The 15702-nt window shown below is 36.7% G+C and overlaps 1 protein-coding gene and 1 long non-coding RNA gene across 6 annotated transcripts; one reads left to right on the plus strand and one right to left on the minus strand.

The window, feature by feature from the left end:
• Nucleotides 1–741: 741 nt before the first annotated feature.
• LOC135645062 (uncharacterized) lies at nt 742–5871 on the plus strand. 3 transcript variants are annotated; one of them, XR_010498657.1, is made up of 4 exons: nt 742–1046; nt 3902–5310; nt 5397–5494; nt 5582–5871. It is a non-coding gene; the product is annotated as an uncharacterized LOC135645062 (long non-coding RNA). The 3 variants fall into 3 exon arrangements; XR_010498656.1 differs by having other exon boundaries at nt 3902–4848; nt 5227–5494; XR_010498655.1 differs by having other exon boundaries at nt 3902–5494.
• Nucleotides 5872–7892: 2021 nt separating this feature from the next.
• Nucleotides 7893–13084, minus strand: LOC103995772 (calcium-dependent protein kinase 20). Of its 3 annotated transcripts, none has more exons than XM_018830057.2 (9): nt 12753–13084; nt 11876–12585; nt 10996–11119; nt 10638–10781; nt 10348–10500; nt 9514–9629; nt 9155–9322; nt 8628–8858; nt 7893–8400 (listed from the first exon to the last, which is right to left on the minus strand). In XM_018830057.2, exons 2-9 carry the CDS (start codon nt 12374–12376, stop codon nt 8245–8247), a joined length of 1593 nt encoding a protein of 530 aa, XP_018685602.1. In that variant the 5' UTR covers nt 12377–12585; nt 12753–13084; the 3' UTR covers nt 7893–8244. The 3 variants fall into 3 exon arrangements, with proteins under 3 accessions (XP_018685602.1, XP_018685600.1, XP_018685601.1); XM_018830055.2 differs by having other exon boundaries at nt 12740–13084; XM_018830056.2 differs by having other exon boundaries at nt 12715–13084.
• Nucleotides 13085–15702: the final 2618 nt, after the last annotated feature.

The raw sequence follows: 15702 nt of genomic DNA on the forward strand, positions 1-15702 counted from the left end.
CTTCCCGAAACGGTCCTTATTTGGGATGACGCTGGCTCGTGTGGCTCTAGACGGCATGAGAGGGGAGCGGTTGTCATCCCGAATTTCTAGTGGCGCATCTGACGTGGCGCCACATCTTTCTCCCAAGGTTCTACGTTTGCGTTGACATGGTCGGAGGCCGTGTCCAAGTGACGAAATCCACAATATGCTCAATCAAAACTCTCTTTTTAATGTTCTCATTCGTTTCTATTCGTCCAGCCTTCTTAAATTTTGTGGTTTGCTAAGACAAATATTCAGCCTTTATAGTAAATTCTCTATTTATAAGTTTGAGTATATTTTTTAGGACTGTAATTAGTTTACTGACTTAGCAATAAATTTTGTTCATAACATTTAAGATTTTATAATAGTTTACTTTTATTATAAAAAAAAACATGCCATGCTGCTGCCACATTTAATGTACAGTAATTCCAAGTGAAATATAATTTGATCATTTAATCTACTGAAAATATTTATTTATTCAATTTCTAGGCCTTCTATTTGGCAGTAAATTTCCAAAAAAATAATAATAAAGCAGTATTCTTCAACAGAAAGCCAGAAATCAGTGCTCTGAACTGAGTACTCTTTTGCTACAGACGCGTCGCAACGCTCTTCGGCCACCTTTTATCTGATTGGAGAGTTCTCAAGTTTCATGTGGGCCCCGATATGTATCTCCGACCGAAAGAATGGTTGGGATATGCTGGTGGGTGGGACAGTTATGTCGAATTATTTCTCTCTCGAGAGGGACAACCACCGTCGCTCCCAAACGCACGTCGACGGATGGAGCGCGCCATTTCCCGGTCCTCGCCGCTCGCGAGCAGCCGACCACCATCCCTCGGCGTCGGCGGAGAGCAGCCGCCTGGAGGAGCTGACGGCGCGGCCGGGCGTGGGCGGTGCCGCGGGGCGCGAGGGGAGGCCCTGCTCAAGGCCCTCCGCCAGGTCAAGAACGAGTTCATCGGTAACAAGATCAAGAAGCCCGCCCTCCTCCGCAGCGAACGGCCGCCGGCATCCTTTTCCATTCCGATGATAAGGTACGCGATGATTTGGCGATTCCTCTTTCTTGATTTCGATTTCTGAATTTGACTAAGGAGGCCAAGTGTCCTTATGGTTTCTTGTTCTTTTCCTTTACTAGCCTACAATGGAATGAATTGAGAGGTTCTTGGAAAATTATGCTCGACGAGGGTCGATTATGAGCTGCACGATGTAGGATAAGTGCGAGGGTTTGCTGGCATGTAGATTTTGGCAAGGTCATCTTTAGTTGTAGACAGGTAAAAAGTGGCATGGTTTACGAAATGGAAGTGATTGTTAGATTAAGGGCATCGTTAAGGGTTTGTGTTGTCGGGGAACCAAGTGCTCCTTTTTGCTCACTGATGAAATTGCAAGTATGAAGAGTGATTTCATAGCGAAAGCTAATCACTGAGACGAAAGATTCCAAGTAAAAGTAGAATTTTAAAGTGGAAAACACCAAGATCTTTACTTGGAAAATCTTAGCAGGGAAGATATCATGAAATCTACAGAACAGAAATAAGGCTCTATTAGGGGCATACAATCATCGAGATGGATAGAGGGCTTTCGTCCTTTCATAAACACGTTAATGTCATGTGGATTTCAATAACAAGAGGAGAGGTAGGTAACTCAACCAATAGCGTCAGATACTTGAGGTATTTCTTGGAAAGGAGAAAGTGCACAAGATCTTGGTGTTGGAAATCCTCATTCAAGCCTTTGCTGAAATATTATGGTGCTTAGTGCATTGTTCCATCTAAGAGCATCTTGTATGTCAGCCCATTTGGTCGCTTGATTGCCCTCCCTATAACAGTGAATACATGAAAACTGCCCAAAAAGGTTAATCGAATGCTTGTTGTTCAATATGATGTTTAGTATTATCCAAGGAGGAGCTCGAGCAGCAGAACAAGTACTAGAATTTGCCTCCAGTTTGGACTCGAGTAAAACTTTCTCCTTTCTTAGATTTTTTTCCTTTGCACTTGAGGTCTCACGATAAACAACAAATTTGTTTGATATAAACTTATACCTAGCAATCACACACGTATTCATCACACAGAAAAAAAATCCTGAGTCTTGATCCTGTTGAGAAGCAGACCCATCAATATTAACTTTTATCCATCCTGTGGGTGATTTATGCCATCAAACTACAGTAGGGTTGCACAAGATAAGTCCTTTAAGCACTTGTTTTCTAGCATAGTAGTTTGTGAATGTTGATGTTTAAGAACAGGTAAATGTAAGATTTAGCTGCCTATTGTTAAAAAAAGAAAAAATTACATTACCTCCAAATGAACCATAAAAGGTCTGTAATGAAAGCACTCAGGATCACAAAGTTGTGAAGTATCATTTCCCTACTTGAGCCAAGTGCCATCGATCCAAGTCTCAAATTGCTGAATTTTGACATTTATACTCCTCTTTATGGACCTTCAAATTTTAAACCAGAGAAAAGTTAAAGAATAAATGGAGAGATTACTCATGGAAAGACCCACATGAAGGACATGATTGTTCAACCATAATATGCATCTGAGCTAGTCTGTTTGTCATTTATGAAGCAATTTTCAGCAAAATTTCTGGACCCGATGGGATATGAGAATCCACCATGAATTTTATCCAACCAACTTATAGATGTATCCTTACAATGAACATTATCAAATATCTGTAAGTGGTCCTAGCATTGGAAACACTGTTAGAATTGGATTTCCAGACATGGTCATCAGAAGGGGCTTGTGCAATCTGCATTTGATTGGCAGTATCAGGACACTTTAAGTCCAATAACAATTAAGTATTCCAACAACCGAATGGATAAAATGATTACCTTGCATAAAGACCGATCATATTCTTTCTATATTAATAACAATTAAGTGGTCCTTGAAGTAAGCTTTCTGCCAACAAACATACGAAAGTTCTAGTCATCCTTGAGAAAGCAGGTCATGGCTCCATCTTTTAATTTAATGAAACCCCCATGGAGCATCTGCATGGATCGTAGGAAGAACCTCTTGCTCCAACTTTAATTCCTCAATACATATATATTTCATGGATGCACAGGATTATACTTCACATCACAATAACCCATAGCCCATTATGTTGGTTTAGCTACATCATCATCCAAGTGGTATGCACCACAAATCTAGACTAACAAAGATCGTGCACCCTAAGACCTTCTTTGGATTTAGAAGTGATTTTGTCCCAAGCAATGAGATGCAACCTAGCCGAGGTGCAATCTTTTTGTCTCAAAAAATCTGTAATGAGCTTCAATTTTAGGATTTGCTCAAGCATCCATGTCACAGTAAGTAAATGAAGAGGCTTCAAATTAAGAATCAAACTAATCAATACAATTCGACCTGCATGAAAGGTAAGTTCCTTGCCAGCTAGCAAGCTTGCATTTGAGTTTATGAAGTATTTCTCCATGAGTTGACATAGGGACTCTATTTGGTGCAATCATAGCTCCCAGATATTTGAAGGGAAGGGATCCCACCTCAATATTTGGCATAGAGCATATCTGAATCCTAGTGTGTCTACTAGCATGTTCGGGGAAACTAAAACCTCAGACTTAGTTATAATTGTATGTGATATTCTGCTAGTCAGGTCTTGACTAGATCTAGATCATACTTTGACTTGATTGGACTGATTTTATTTAGTAATGATTTTATAATATAATATTTTATTCATTATTCACTGGGTGGTTTAAATCATTTAATCATGATTAGTTGGTATTTATTATTGTACGAATTTTATGAATTACTAGTTTAGGATGATTTACTTGATACCAATTAATTAGTTGGTATCATGAATTAACAAATATTTTAGAATTGTCTGGAAATATTTTTCTCTCAGTATTTATTCAAATATTTTTAGAATTTTATTGATAAGTTATGATCTGTTGCAGAACCTAAGTGAAGGCTATTTTTACAGTGAGGCAGTTATTGGTAACGTGGTCCGACTTTTATGAGACTCATCTACATCGGTTCAGGTAAGTTTGTCTACATGGACAATAAATTTCACTTGTATTAGAAGTTAGTCTGGCCTCCCTTATCTTGCCCCGATGTTGTCACAAAGAACTAAGCTGTAGGTCGATATTGGCAGCTTAATAAGTTGATGTTATCATCATTATAAATGATAACAGTTCTTAGTTTAACTAAATTTTTAGCTACATGTTTACTTGGTTCAATATCAAAGGATGGTATCTACAAGTTTATTTGTTTTCCATATCGTGTCGCCAATTCATTATTATTATATAAAAGAGAAGCAAGTGTCATTTGATTTTACGGAGGGATATAGTCCTACTGGTATTGTGATTTATAATACTAGTTTCTGCTGGTTTTTTGTTGTCAACATCTCCATAATCTATTTGTTGTACATCTAATATTTTATTGTGTACAAAAGTGGAATAAAAAAGACCTGCATTTCGTAACCTCTTGATAATTGTGATGTGACTCTGTCAATAATGTATTTCTAGAAGATAATGTTTTTTTAAATGTTGTTGTGAGACAGTTGCAGAATGCATCATCTGTAGGAGTATATACTCAGGTGTGTGTTCAATTGTGCCATCTTTGTCTACTTTTATATAACTTCTGCCAAATTCTTGCTGTTCTCTACCATCCCGTTTTTTTTTTCCTACTTTTGACTCGGACATATCTTCACGCATGATCATTAGTCATGCATCAGTGCTAGTGAAATAAGAATGTACTAACTTATAAGTTGTCTATATTACTCTGCCAGCTTGAAGCTATTACTAGAAACTCGTGGCCAAGTTGCTGGATATTACTCCCACCAGCTTGAAGTTATTACTAGAAACTCATGGCCATACCTCGCTGATGGTTTTTTAGACTAATGGTGCATATAAATTCAAATATTGCATTGTCCTGGTATTAAAGTTAATGAACTTCCTCAGTTTTTCATGTCTGGCATTCTAAATAGAGTTTGCATCTCAGTAGATTTGACATCAGGTTTCAAAGAGTCGGATTGTAAAAAAGCTTTGGAGAAAAATATGGACAAACAATAATATATAATTATGTATTTAAAATTTATCTGAATCTTTAGCCTTTTTTTGGTAAGTGATGATTCTGATGTCCCATCAAGAGAAATTTCACCCAGAAGATGACATGCTTTGGCTTTGTTCAGACATGATTCAAATGTAGTTGTTTTCAAGCAGAACTAATGATTTATGATTTGCTTAATATATATGCTTTATGATATAAAACTGTCTTTCAGGGAATGATTGTGCTCAATAACATTACGGCTGGAAGCGAGTCTGGGAAAGAGTGATGAATTATCCTGTTCTGCCCCGAGAAGATGGTAACATTCCCTCACTTGCACCTAAGTTCTCGCATAGTAAGGACGATTGGCTTCTCTATGATGCTTAGTGAACCTAACATTCCTAGCTAGTGCTGGTTTATCCAGTAGGGTCGCAAGTTTCCAAGAAGCAGGGATGATTTTTCAGCTAAAATTCATGCTTAATGATCCCTACTCGGACTGCAAGGTCTAAAATCTAAATGGCCATGCAAAACTATATTGTTTTGGTCAATGGTATTCCAAAATTCTAACTTTCAGAAATCCTTTATTGCAGCTTCATGTGAGAGCCATTATCGAGCAGTGCATCAGTACCTTCTGCTTTTGGTGTTGTACACTTGCTTTTGAATCCCCTCCAATTGGAACGCTGTTAATTGCTTTGCATTGACAGGTGAATACACGTTAAAATATATTCTTTCTAGGTTATCTCCACTGCTTCGAGGAATCGTTCGATGCTCCTTGCGGAGAAAAAGCTGGTGGATTTTCTTTTCTATTTTTTTTGTTGTTGTTGTGATACGCTGTCTATCGTCACTTGAAATGCATTCAATGATCCCTTGTTTCTTTTTCTTTTTCATGTACGATAACACACTGTAATGAATGAAATCGGATGTTAATTCGAAGCTTTGGCCGAACTTATATTTGATTCTTTCAGATGAAATACAAGCAAACAATTGACAGTCTCCTATGATGAGAAGTTTAGTGTGGATGTCCTCTTTGTTTGCTTCTGTCTAACATCCTTGGCAAAGAAAATCTCAATTTAAAGAATATTAATTTTTTGATTATTCAGGGATTCATAACCATTGGAAATATTTACGATTGTGTTACAAGACATCATATTAGTCCGAAAATAAATAAATGATCTCTATTGAGATATCATAATGGTGGTTAGTATATATATTATTACGGTCTCATGTTTAAAATCAAAACTATTTTTTTACAAAAATGTTAGAACTAAATGAAAGATTTTGAAAATTCATAGAGGTATTAAAAAATATATGATGTCTCTGGAATAAATTATATATATTATAGTACCATGTATAAGCCTTTTTTTTTCTTTTTAAAATTTATAGAGTAATCGACAATTTATAATAATGATATTTTTAATATCATTATATTTAGTGGGAGGGAGGGAGGGATTTGCAGCATGAAGAATCAAGCCAAGGCATGCTCGAATGAGTCTTAACTCATCATGGCGTTGCTCATCAAAGCACCGTAGCAAAGGTGACACCTTTTAGTAGCACGCAAACAATCATCACTTGCAAGGAATGATGGAGTTGGGGTGGCCATGGCAGGAGACTGACTACTCGATTGCTGTGTGTCTATGGATGGAGGACTGTCGAAGCTCTAAGCATCGACAATTGAGATAATAGCATTTGGGATTTGTTTCTTTTCTTTTCTTTTTTTTGATGGGATGATAATAGTATTATAATATTGTGATGGGGTGCACTTCAAAATATTATTATCCCTTATAAATTAGTATTTTTTTTCCTTCTAGAATTAAGTTTAGGAAACAAGAAATCAAAATAATCTATAATATTTTTTTAATATAAAGGTTTACTTATCGAAATCCATATTTTTGAGATCGAATCTAACTTTACATTACTCTCAATCATATAATGCAATATTTTGTCGACGAAAAAATCTATATCAAATTGTATCTTTTATAAACAAAAAATAATATTATTTTCGTAATTCCAATTTTGTTTATTCGGTTCATAAAAAAATAATTTTCTTATATTATTTATTGTTGAGAAAGAGAGAGAGAGAGAGAGAAAAGTTTCTTCTAGAGAAACCAATGACCTTCAAATTCTTCGCAGATTCTAATTCCGGATCGAATGGTTTTTGCTTACAGCAGCGGATCACATCGCCCGAAGAAAAGCTACCTCTATGAGTAGTTGGAGAAGAAGGGAAGAGTCAAAGCAATTAATAGCCTCCTCATGTCCTCAACAACCCCAATCCCCCGCTAGCTTCCTTCGTCTGTCAAACACCCATGCAAGTCAAAGCAATGATGATGATGATGATGATGATGGTGATGGTGATAAGCCCTGGGGGAGTTCTCTCAGCACCTCGTGTTATGTGTGGCTCCCATTTCAAATGTGTTGTATCAAACTTCATACGTTTCAATATCCTTGACTATATATATATATATATATATATATATATATATATATATATATATATATATATATATATATATATATATATATTGGAGTCCGATACGTTGATATTGTATGCGCCGATAAGTTGATGAAACTAGTAGTTAGTTCCTTGATATGTAGAACATGAAAAAAGAAGATGAAATTGAAGTCAAACATGGTCAAGAAAACTGGACAGCATGACCAACAAGAAGCTCAAGATTGGTAGTGATGAAACACACTTGTGGAAGATTTTGTCAAATTTATATCAACTTACTGAAACTTCTAATAGCCAATTGTCCAAGAATCAAGATAAAAAAAAAAATGTCGGTCTTGGAAGATCCGATAGAACTAACTTACTGAGACTCGAGTCGCAAAGAAACAATATCACTGTTGGAACAAGACTCTAAACAAGTGTTCATCATCAGATGGCAAGGCACAATAAACACAATGTTGGATTGGAAGGAGGGCATAATATATTCAAAGTTTGCTTCAATCAGACAAGATCTACAGAGAATAATTAGACCAAATGCATGAAAGGTTAAGCTGCCATTCCCCAACTTGTGGCATCCACCTTCCTGCATCAACATCCTACAACTAGTCACATTGTTACAGCCATAAGCCCCATCAACATCCCTCTAATCAGAACACATCCGGACAAAGCTGGCAATTAGCTCGTCGTTCCCAACAAGACCAAAACCAAAGATGTGGCTGCAGACTTGAGTCATAAATTGAAATCAACAAGCAAGAATGCCAAAAACAGGATTTCCAATTTCAAAATACTCTAAGATATGTTTCTTTGGTTTTAATCTGCCCCAACTTTCAGCTGCAAAGATCCATCCTTCATCAACTTTGAGCTGAGGCTACTGAAGCGCTCCCTTGAATACTGCCTTGACGCCTTCCTCCAATCCGTTCCTGCTTTCATCATCGCTGCAAACTCCTCATAACTTATCCTCCCATCCTGCAACCAAATGCCAACATCATCTCATTATTATTATTATCATCATTATCAGAGAAAAGATCAGATTCTTGCTCACTACATTTTACTCTTATCGATAAGGTTCATAAACATGTTTTAGTTGTATGCTAAACAAAAAGAATAATTTTTTTGCATGAGAGATTAGAAGAAGCAAGCAAGTAGGTAATAGGTTATAGGGTTTTGTCCATGAAAGGACTATGATATTTGACCTTGTCAGTGTCTACGTCACGAATGATAGCATCAATAACTTCTTCATGATTTGGACCTAAATCATCCACCAACGAGTCCTTGAGCTCTTCAATTTCTATGTAACCACTCTTGTTCTGATCAAAGTATGAGAAGGCCTTATGAAGGTGTTCATCGTTTCCAATCTTTCGCAAGTGAATTGATACAGCAACAAATTCTCCATAGTTCAGGGTGCCGCTTCCATCGACGTCACCCTGTCATCAACAATATGTGATCAGTTTAACAATCTTTGAATTAAATAACTTTATTATAACATATGTAGGAGTAGATTATGACACAATATATTACATTTACGACAACCAACTTTCTTCCACCTACTTTCTATTTTCCATCAAGGTAGGGGTAGATTAAGCACAGAATAAATTTTCCATCAAGGTTTGCATCTTTGCTTTTGGGTGTACATTGTAGTAAAGAATCTGACAAGACCACAAGTTGGACACAAACAAGAAGTTCCTCAAATAAAAATTAAGACATCCGATTATGTACTTACTGCTTCCATTAATATCTGTACATCTGCATCGGAAATCTGGTGACCAAGCTTGTGCAAACCTAATTTCAACTCCTCAAAGTTTATTTTTCCATTTTTGTTTATGTCCATCTTGTCAAACATATCCTTTATGTCTGCTGCTTCCTCAACAGATAAATATTCAGCCACCACCTGCGATGATAAGTCTGAATGTATCAGTGGCTGGGATCTGCTTGAAAAGGAACATTGATAAAAAGTGCATGGATAGAGAACAGCTAACAAGAAAATTCTTAGTCATGTACAGTATCAGAAGCCAAATGTGAATATTTTTTGGATGTGGAATGGACTCAACCAAGACAATAACGAATATTCTTAGTTCTTACCCTTAGGGCTTTCTTTTTAAATTTATTCATCACAGAGAACTGCTGGAGTCTTGCACGCACAGTTTCACCTAGATTTACATTAGGAGCTTTCTTGGCATTCTGCAGCCACGAATGATCTGCAACATAAAGGCATAATTCAAAGTTGTGATACATGCTATGAAGATCGTATCAATTAAAGAAAGAAGACATACATACAGTGACGTTAAAGGAATTCTATATAAAAACAAAAACCACATTCATTAATCAACCATCAGAAACAAGTCAAAGTGTTTGAAGACAAAAAGTTGGGAGCTTCAGCTCCCGACCTCAACACTCTCTCATTTCAACGACAAAAATTGGCCAGCTCATGTGCCAACACATTTTCCTGTTGAGGAAAATAAGAATATGTAACAGATCTCGATTCACATCCGGTGTCCTTAATGTCTTTCAAGTTTCAATAAAGACATCTTCTTACTCATTCAAATATGAGGTACAAGTTGAGGGTTTCTGTCATAAAGCATATATGGAAATGCATGAAAACCAACGAGAAAAGTGGTATCTAGTAATTATCCAACTGTACTAAATATTTGCCAAAAAATAAATAGTACCACCTCCTTGACTTGTAGGCATACTGAAATAAGTCAAATAGGATTCAATATCAGCCACTGATTCTTGATAAAGAACCAAGAATAAATTGATTATTCTATATTTTGATAATATAATAATGCAGACCCGCAATCATCTTAAGATAAATAATATAAAAAGGTAGCACTTATTATATGTAACAAGGTAGTAAAATAAAATTGTAAGTTCGAACAAGTAACGAAACAAAATGGATGCAAATTTAAAAATTACCAAGGACTTGCTGGGCTGTGAACCTCTGTTTTGGATCTGGATCAAGCATATGCCTGACTAGATCTTTAGCGCTATCAGAAACTTTTGGCCATGGATCTCTTTTAAAATCTATGGAAGAACGAAGAATTGCTTGAGCAACACCTTGTTCAGTTTCTGCAGATGAACAAAGAGTTTGACGGTTAATGGGCACACACCTCAGTTTTTGGATACACTGGTGTTACATATAGGAAAGCCAAAGAAGATATCATAAAGTTTCCAATGGTTTTCGTCCATTTGTAGAAGAAATTTACCCGACCAAAATGGGGGCACACCACAAAGCAGGATGTATAGGATCACTCCTGCACTCCAGACATCAACTTCTGGGCCGTAATTTCTCTTTAGAACCTCCGGCGCCATGTAATAAGGACTACCAACAATTTCAGAGAAATGTTCACCTGATAAGGGAAAAAAAGCATCACAATTTGGAAGACTTTACAGAACAGATTATATAATATGCTCAGCGTCTTTCCTCCATTAATAATCGCAACAAGTGAAGCCAAACATCAATCGTCAGGGATCCACAAGCATATTTAAATCTGAAGCTAACAAGGAAAAAAAATACACAAGAGCTAAGATAGCAGCAAAAAGGCATTTCTTCCCGCAATTTACCAGGTTTAAAGAACACAGACAACCCAAAATCAATGGCCTTCAATGGTGCATTTTCCTTTTTGTTCCCAAATAAGAAGTTCTCAGGTTTGAGATCCCGGTGCATGACCCCATGCTTGTGACACACCTGATCATGACATGAAGAAGGTAAAATTAAATTATGACAGTATATTACTTAATTAAAGTTGAAGCTAAAGCAAGGATATCCAGCAATAATTTGACACATGGTCACAGCAGAAGTATACGGGCATAACATAAATCCTAAACCATACAGGAAACAACAAAATCTGAGATGCAAGCACGTAGACAGATTGAACTACCACTGATAAAAAATATTTACACATTCATAAAGGTGGCTTACTGTTGCCAACAAGAGATTAAAAAAAAAAGGCTTAGATGAATGAAAAGAAGATGGAGCTCCAAAAAGTGAAGGAACAAAGAGCCACAAGCATTTAACAGTAAAAGGTAAGTCGATTTCAAACAAATAATATGAACACATTTAGAACCAATGACCTTTTCATGTGGTCAAAGAATCTACAAAGATTTAATACCTTTCACTTTTGCAAATGTGAGAACTGTAGCAAGGAGGCCAGAATTACCTATTGCTAGTGCTGGAATATTCAAGGAAGGTGATATAGAAAAGTTTTAGCTCAGGTGATTCTAAAAACTGATATCATAAATGACTTGCCAATAAACATGAGTGATTGCACAAAGCCAAACATAAAGTTCCCTAAAGAACAAAAGGTAATGCGCTTTCACACACATCAAGATGTTAAGACATTGCAAATGAAAAAAAGCATATCATAGAGCAATATACAATGCAAAGACAAAGTAAAAGAACAAGAATGGGTAAAAAGAGAAAGCAGAAGTGCAGAGATGAGACCTGAATGACTTCTATGATGGTCCGTGTAACAGCGGCAGCCGCTCGTTCGGTGTAATGCCCCCTTGCTACGATCCGGTCGAAGAGCTCCCCTCCTTCGCACAGCTCCATCACGAGGTGGACGGCGCCGTCGTCCTCGTACGTGTCCTTGAGGCTCACGATGTTGGGGTGGCTGGGGAAATGCCTCATAATCTCCACCTCCCTCCGCACGTCCTCAATGTCCACGGCGGTGCGCAGCTTCTTCTTGGAGATGGACTTGCAGGCGTAGTGATGCCCTGTGGCCTTGTCGGTGCAGAGGTAGGTGACGCCGAACTCACCCCGACCGAGCTCCTGCGCGAGCTCGTACTGGCTGCCGATGTCCCGGCCGGTGGGATTGGTGAGGACGGCGAGGCCGGCCCCCGGCCCGCGGTTGTAGTCGAACGAGAAGGGATTTGGCCTCTTCTCCTTCTTCTTCTTCCGCTTCTTCTTCTCCGGATCGGCGAGCGTCATGCAGCAATTCCCCATTGAGACTTCGGAGATTCTGCGACCAAGATCCGATCTTTTTTCGAAGAATGAAACCGAAAAACCGAGCTCTTCCCAAGAAGATTCTGGGATCCAACCGAGGCAGATGCAAGATAAGATCTTTCCGTCAAATCTCAAAGAAAAACGCCAAAACACTAAGGAAAGGTCACTTCCTGCAGCTTGAAAGAAAAGATTGGATTTTTTTTGTCTCCCTGGGACAAAGAAAAGAAAAAGAAGCAGGATTAAACCGACAAGGTTAAAATCGCCGAGACAACTATCAGGAGGAGAACAAGAACAAGAAAAGCGCGAATATAAGAGCAATAGAAAAGAAGGATTTTTACGATCTGAAAGAGCCAAAGATGTGACCTTGGGAGAATACCAGAGGGCTTTATCAATGGGGACAAAGGGGAGAGGAAACGATTAGGGAGAGAATTTAGGAATGGGCTATGAAAGAGGTAGGAGGAGAGGGCCAAAGCTTCAAGCTCTGTTTCTCTTTCCACTTCTCTCTCCTCTCTCTCTCTCTCTCTCTCTCTCTCTCTCTCTCTCTATCTGTTTCCTTCTCTTTCCATGAAAGAGGTAGGAGGAGAAGGCAAAGGAGGCAACAAAGGGGGAAGAACACAAATCCAACAGACTCTCTCTCTCTCTCTCTCTTCCTCCCAAACTTTCTCTTTTTTTGAAATTTTAGGTCAAGACAGAGAGAGAAAACAGGAGTATGTTTGTTCCCAATTGGCAAAAGCCTGAAAACAGGGTGTTTGGTGACCAAAATACCACTTTCTAGATAATTGACTCTGTATATATACCAAAATAAATATTATACATATATCCTTTTTTTTTAAAAAAATAATTTATATATTCTTGAAAATACATCCAAATATATATATATATATATATATATATATATATATATAACATGGATTTCCTTAAAAAAATCTATTTGTAGCCCAAAGGTAAGTATTGTTATTTTTGTTTATATGTTATATTTATACATTACATAATCCATAGCTTTATTGTATACATAACCTCTTAACCACTCAGATATCTCCTTAATTATAGTCTTTTGGTATCTCAAATTCATCTTCCCTTGAAATGACAATATATTTATTTATATTTCAAATGAAATGAACTGAATGATATTTTAAAATAAGATAGAAGACTATATCCAATTTAATCTCTATAAATCTTCAAATCCAAACACAATTTAAATTTTGGAATTGTCCTTGTATATAATCCAGATTTTAAGTGATATATAATTTTTTTAGGGATATATATAAGTAGATAAATTTATATATTTTCTTATATTAACTAAGTTTGATTATCAAGTCTAAAGCATGTTTTTTTATTGTAGTTTTTTATAATGAACTTTTTGTTACATTATTGTTATATATATATACATATATATATATATTTATATGTGTATATATATATACATATTATTGGAAGCTGATGGAAAATTATATATAATGGAAGTTTAATAAATAAAAGACAATGAAAAATATTTACTAGACTAGATGATAAAATTTCAAAAATTATGATTATATATATATATATATATATATATATATATATTAAAAGAAAGAGTTTACAACTTGGATTGAGATAATATTAATATAAAATATATAATAATGACCAGTAAGATAAAAAGAATTAAAGAGTTATATTTTAAGAGAAAGTTAATGGTGATGCAAGCTGATTTAATAGTTTTTAATTCTCCACGTATCCAAACTTAAAATCTATAACATACAATTTGAGGGTACCATTAAGTTCTTATTCACACATATTATAAAATATATATAGTTTATAATTATACAATATATTACTTGATAATTTCATAAAACTCAATGTCAAATTAAAATTATTGATAATCAACTCATAAGATCCAATTAAAACATCGTAATCATAATAAAAAAAAAACTAATTATTTACCATAATTTTCAATCAATATAAGATCTTCATATTTAATATATTTTAAACTTTAATACGAGAGATCTTTTAGCATTTATAATATTATGCACATGCTAAACCTTGGATTTTGATGATGAAATCAATTAATAGTGTTTATGATTTGATCTACATTTTGAGTGACGTAGAAAGCTTCGATCGGGGAGAAATAATTAAAGCAGGAAGAATCATGTTGGGCCGGAGAGAAACATGTCAAAAGATTAGACATCGAGCTAAAAGATCGGTCGACGTATCGACAGAAGGCTTCGAACCATGGGTTCAGGCATCAAGCCAAGAAGAGCGAAAATTACATTAAGAAAATCAGAATTGCGGAGGTCAACTGGCCAATTGGACAATAGGCCGCAAGAGAGGACGATGCGCTGAAGAATCGGACGAAGCATCGATGAACCAATGACATACCGAACAACATTTGATTCAAGCTTTGTAATAATTGTCTAGATCGAAATAGGTTTTAAGTGTGCAAGATTAACTACGATAGCGATCAAGGCATAAAGCAAAATGAAGTCCTAGAGTCAAAAACGAGATTTCTTTGGGAGTTTGAGAGTTTGTCGGAAGTCCAAACGTTCGTCCAAAATTCTGCCGGAATTGACCGAGAAGTCTAGGAGCTTGCCAAAGAAGCTCGTTAGAACTCGCCAAGAAGATCATCGTGAAGTCCAGGAGCTTGCTGGGAGTCCACTTGAACATTATCGAGATATCGTCGGAAGTTCGCCGAAAGCTTACCGAAAAAACCTAGACTTATCGGACTTATTTGATTAGTATATTGGGTTGAAATTGGGTCAACTCAATTAGGGGTCAATTGGGCCTAAGTTTGGGCTGTGTTGGGCCAAGTGAAAAGGCTCAAACAATGACCCAACATGTAAAACTATCATGGCACAATCTCCGATACTATGTCAGGTGGTAGTATCGCCCAGACAAAGTCTCCGAGAGACTGTCAGACAGTGATACTGTTAGACTGGGCGGTGATACCACCTAGTGGCAAGGTGTCAGGCGGTGGTACCACTAGACTGGGTGATGGTACCGTCTAGTATCAATGTTGCAGGCGGTGATACCGCCCAACACAGATGGTGATACCGTTAGGACCCGAAAAACTCGGGATGAGATCTTTTTATGCTCCAAGTTTGAATCCACTTGAGGCCTATAAATACCCCTCTCATCCTTCGTTAATATGTACAAGATTAGAGAGAAAAAAAAAAGATAAATGCTATTATAATCTTGTGAGAACTTCTCTAAAAGCTCTAAGTGTTAGTCTTGTTTAAGAGACGAGTGAAGGGGGTCGTAAAGGTTCTCTCCTGAACATGTTAAATGGAGAATCGAGTTATAAGAATAATTGATATTCGCCCATTGAAGAAAGATTGTTAGTGGATGCCAAT

The sequence above is a fragment of the Musa acuminata genome, chromosome BXJ3-8, assembly GCF_036884655.1.
Source record: "Musa acuminata AAA Group cultivar baxijiao chromosome BXJ3-8, Cavendish_Baxijiao_AAA, whole genome shotgun sequence".
NCBI classification, from domain to species: Eukaryota; Viridiplantae; Streptophyta; class Magnoliopsida; order Zingiberales; family Musaceae; genus Musa; species Musa acuminata.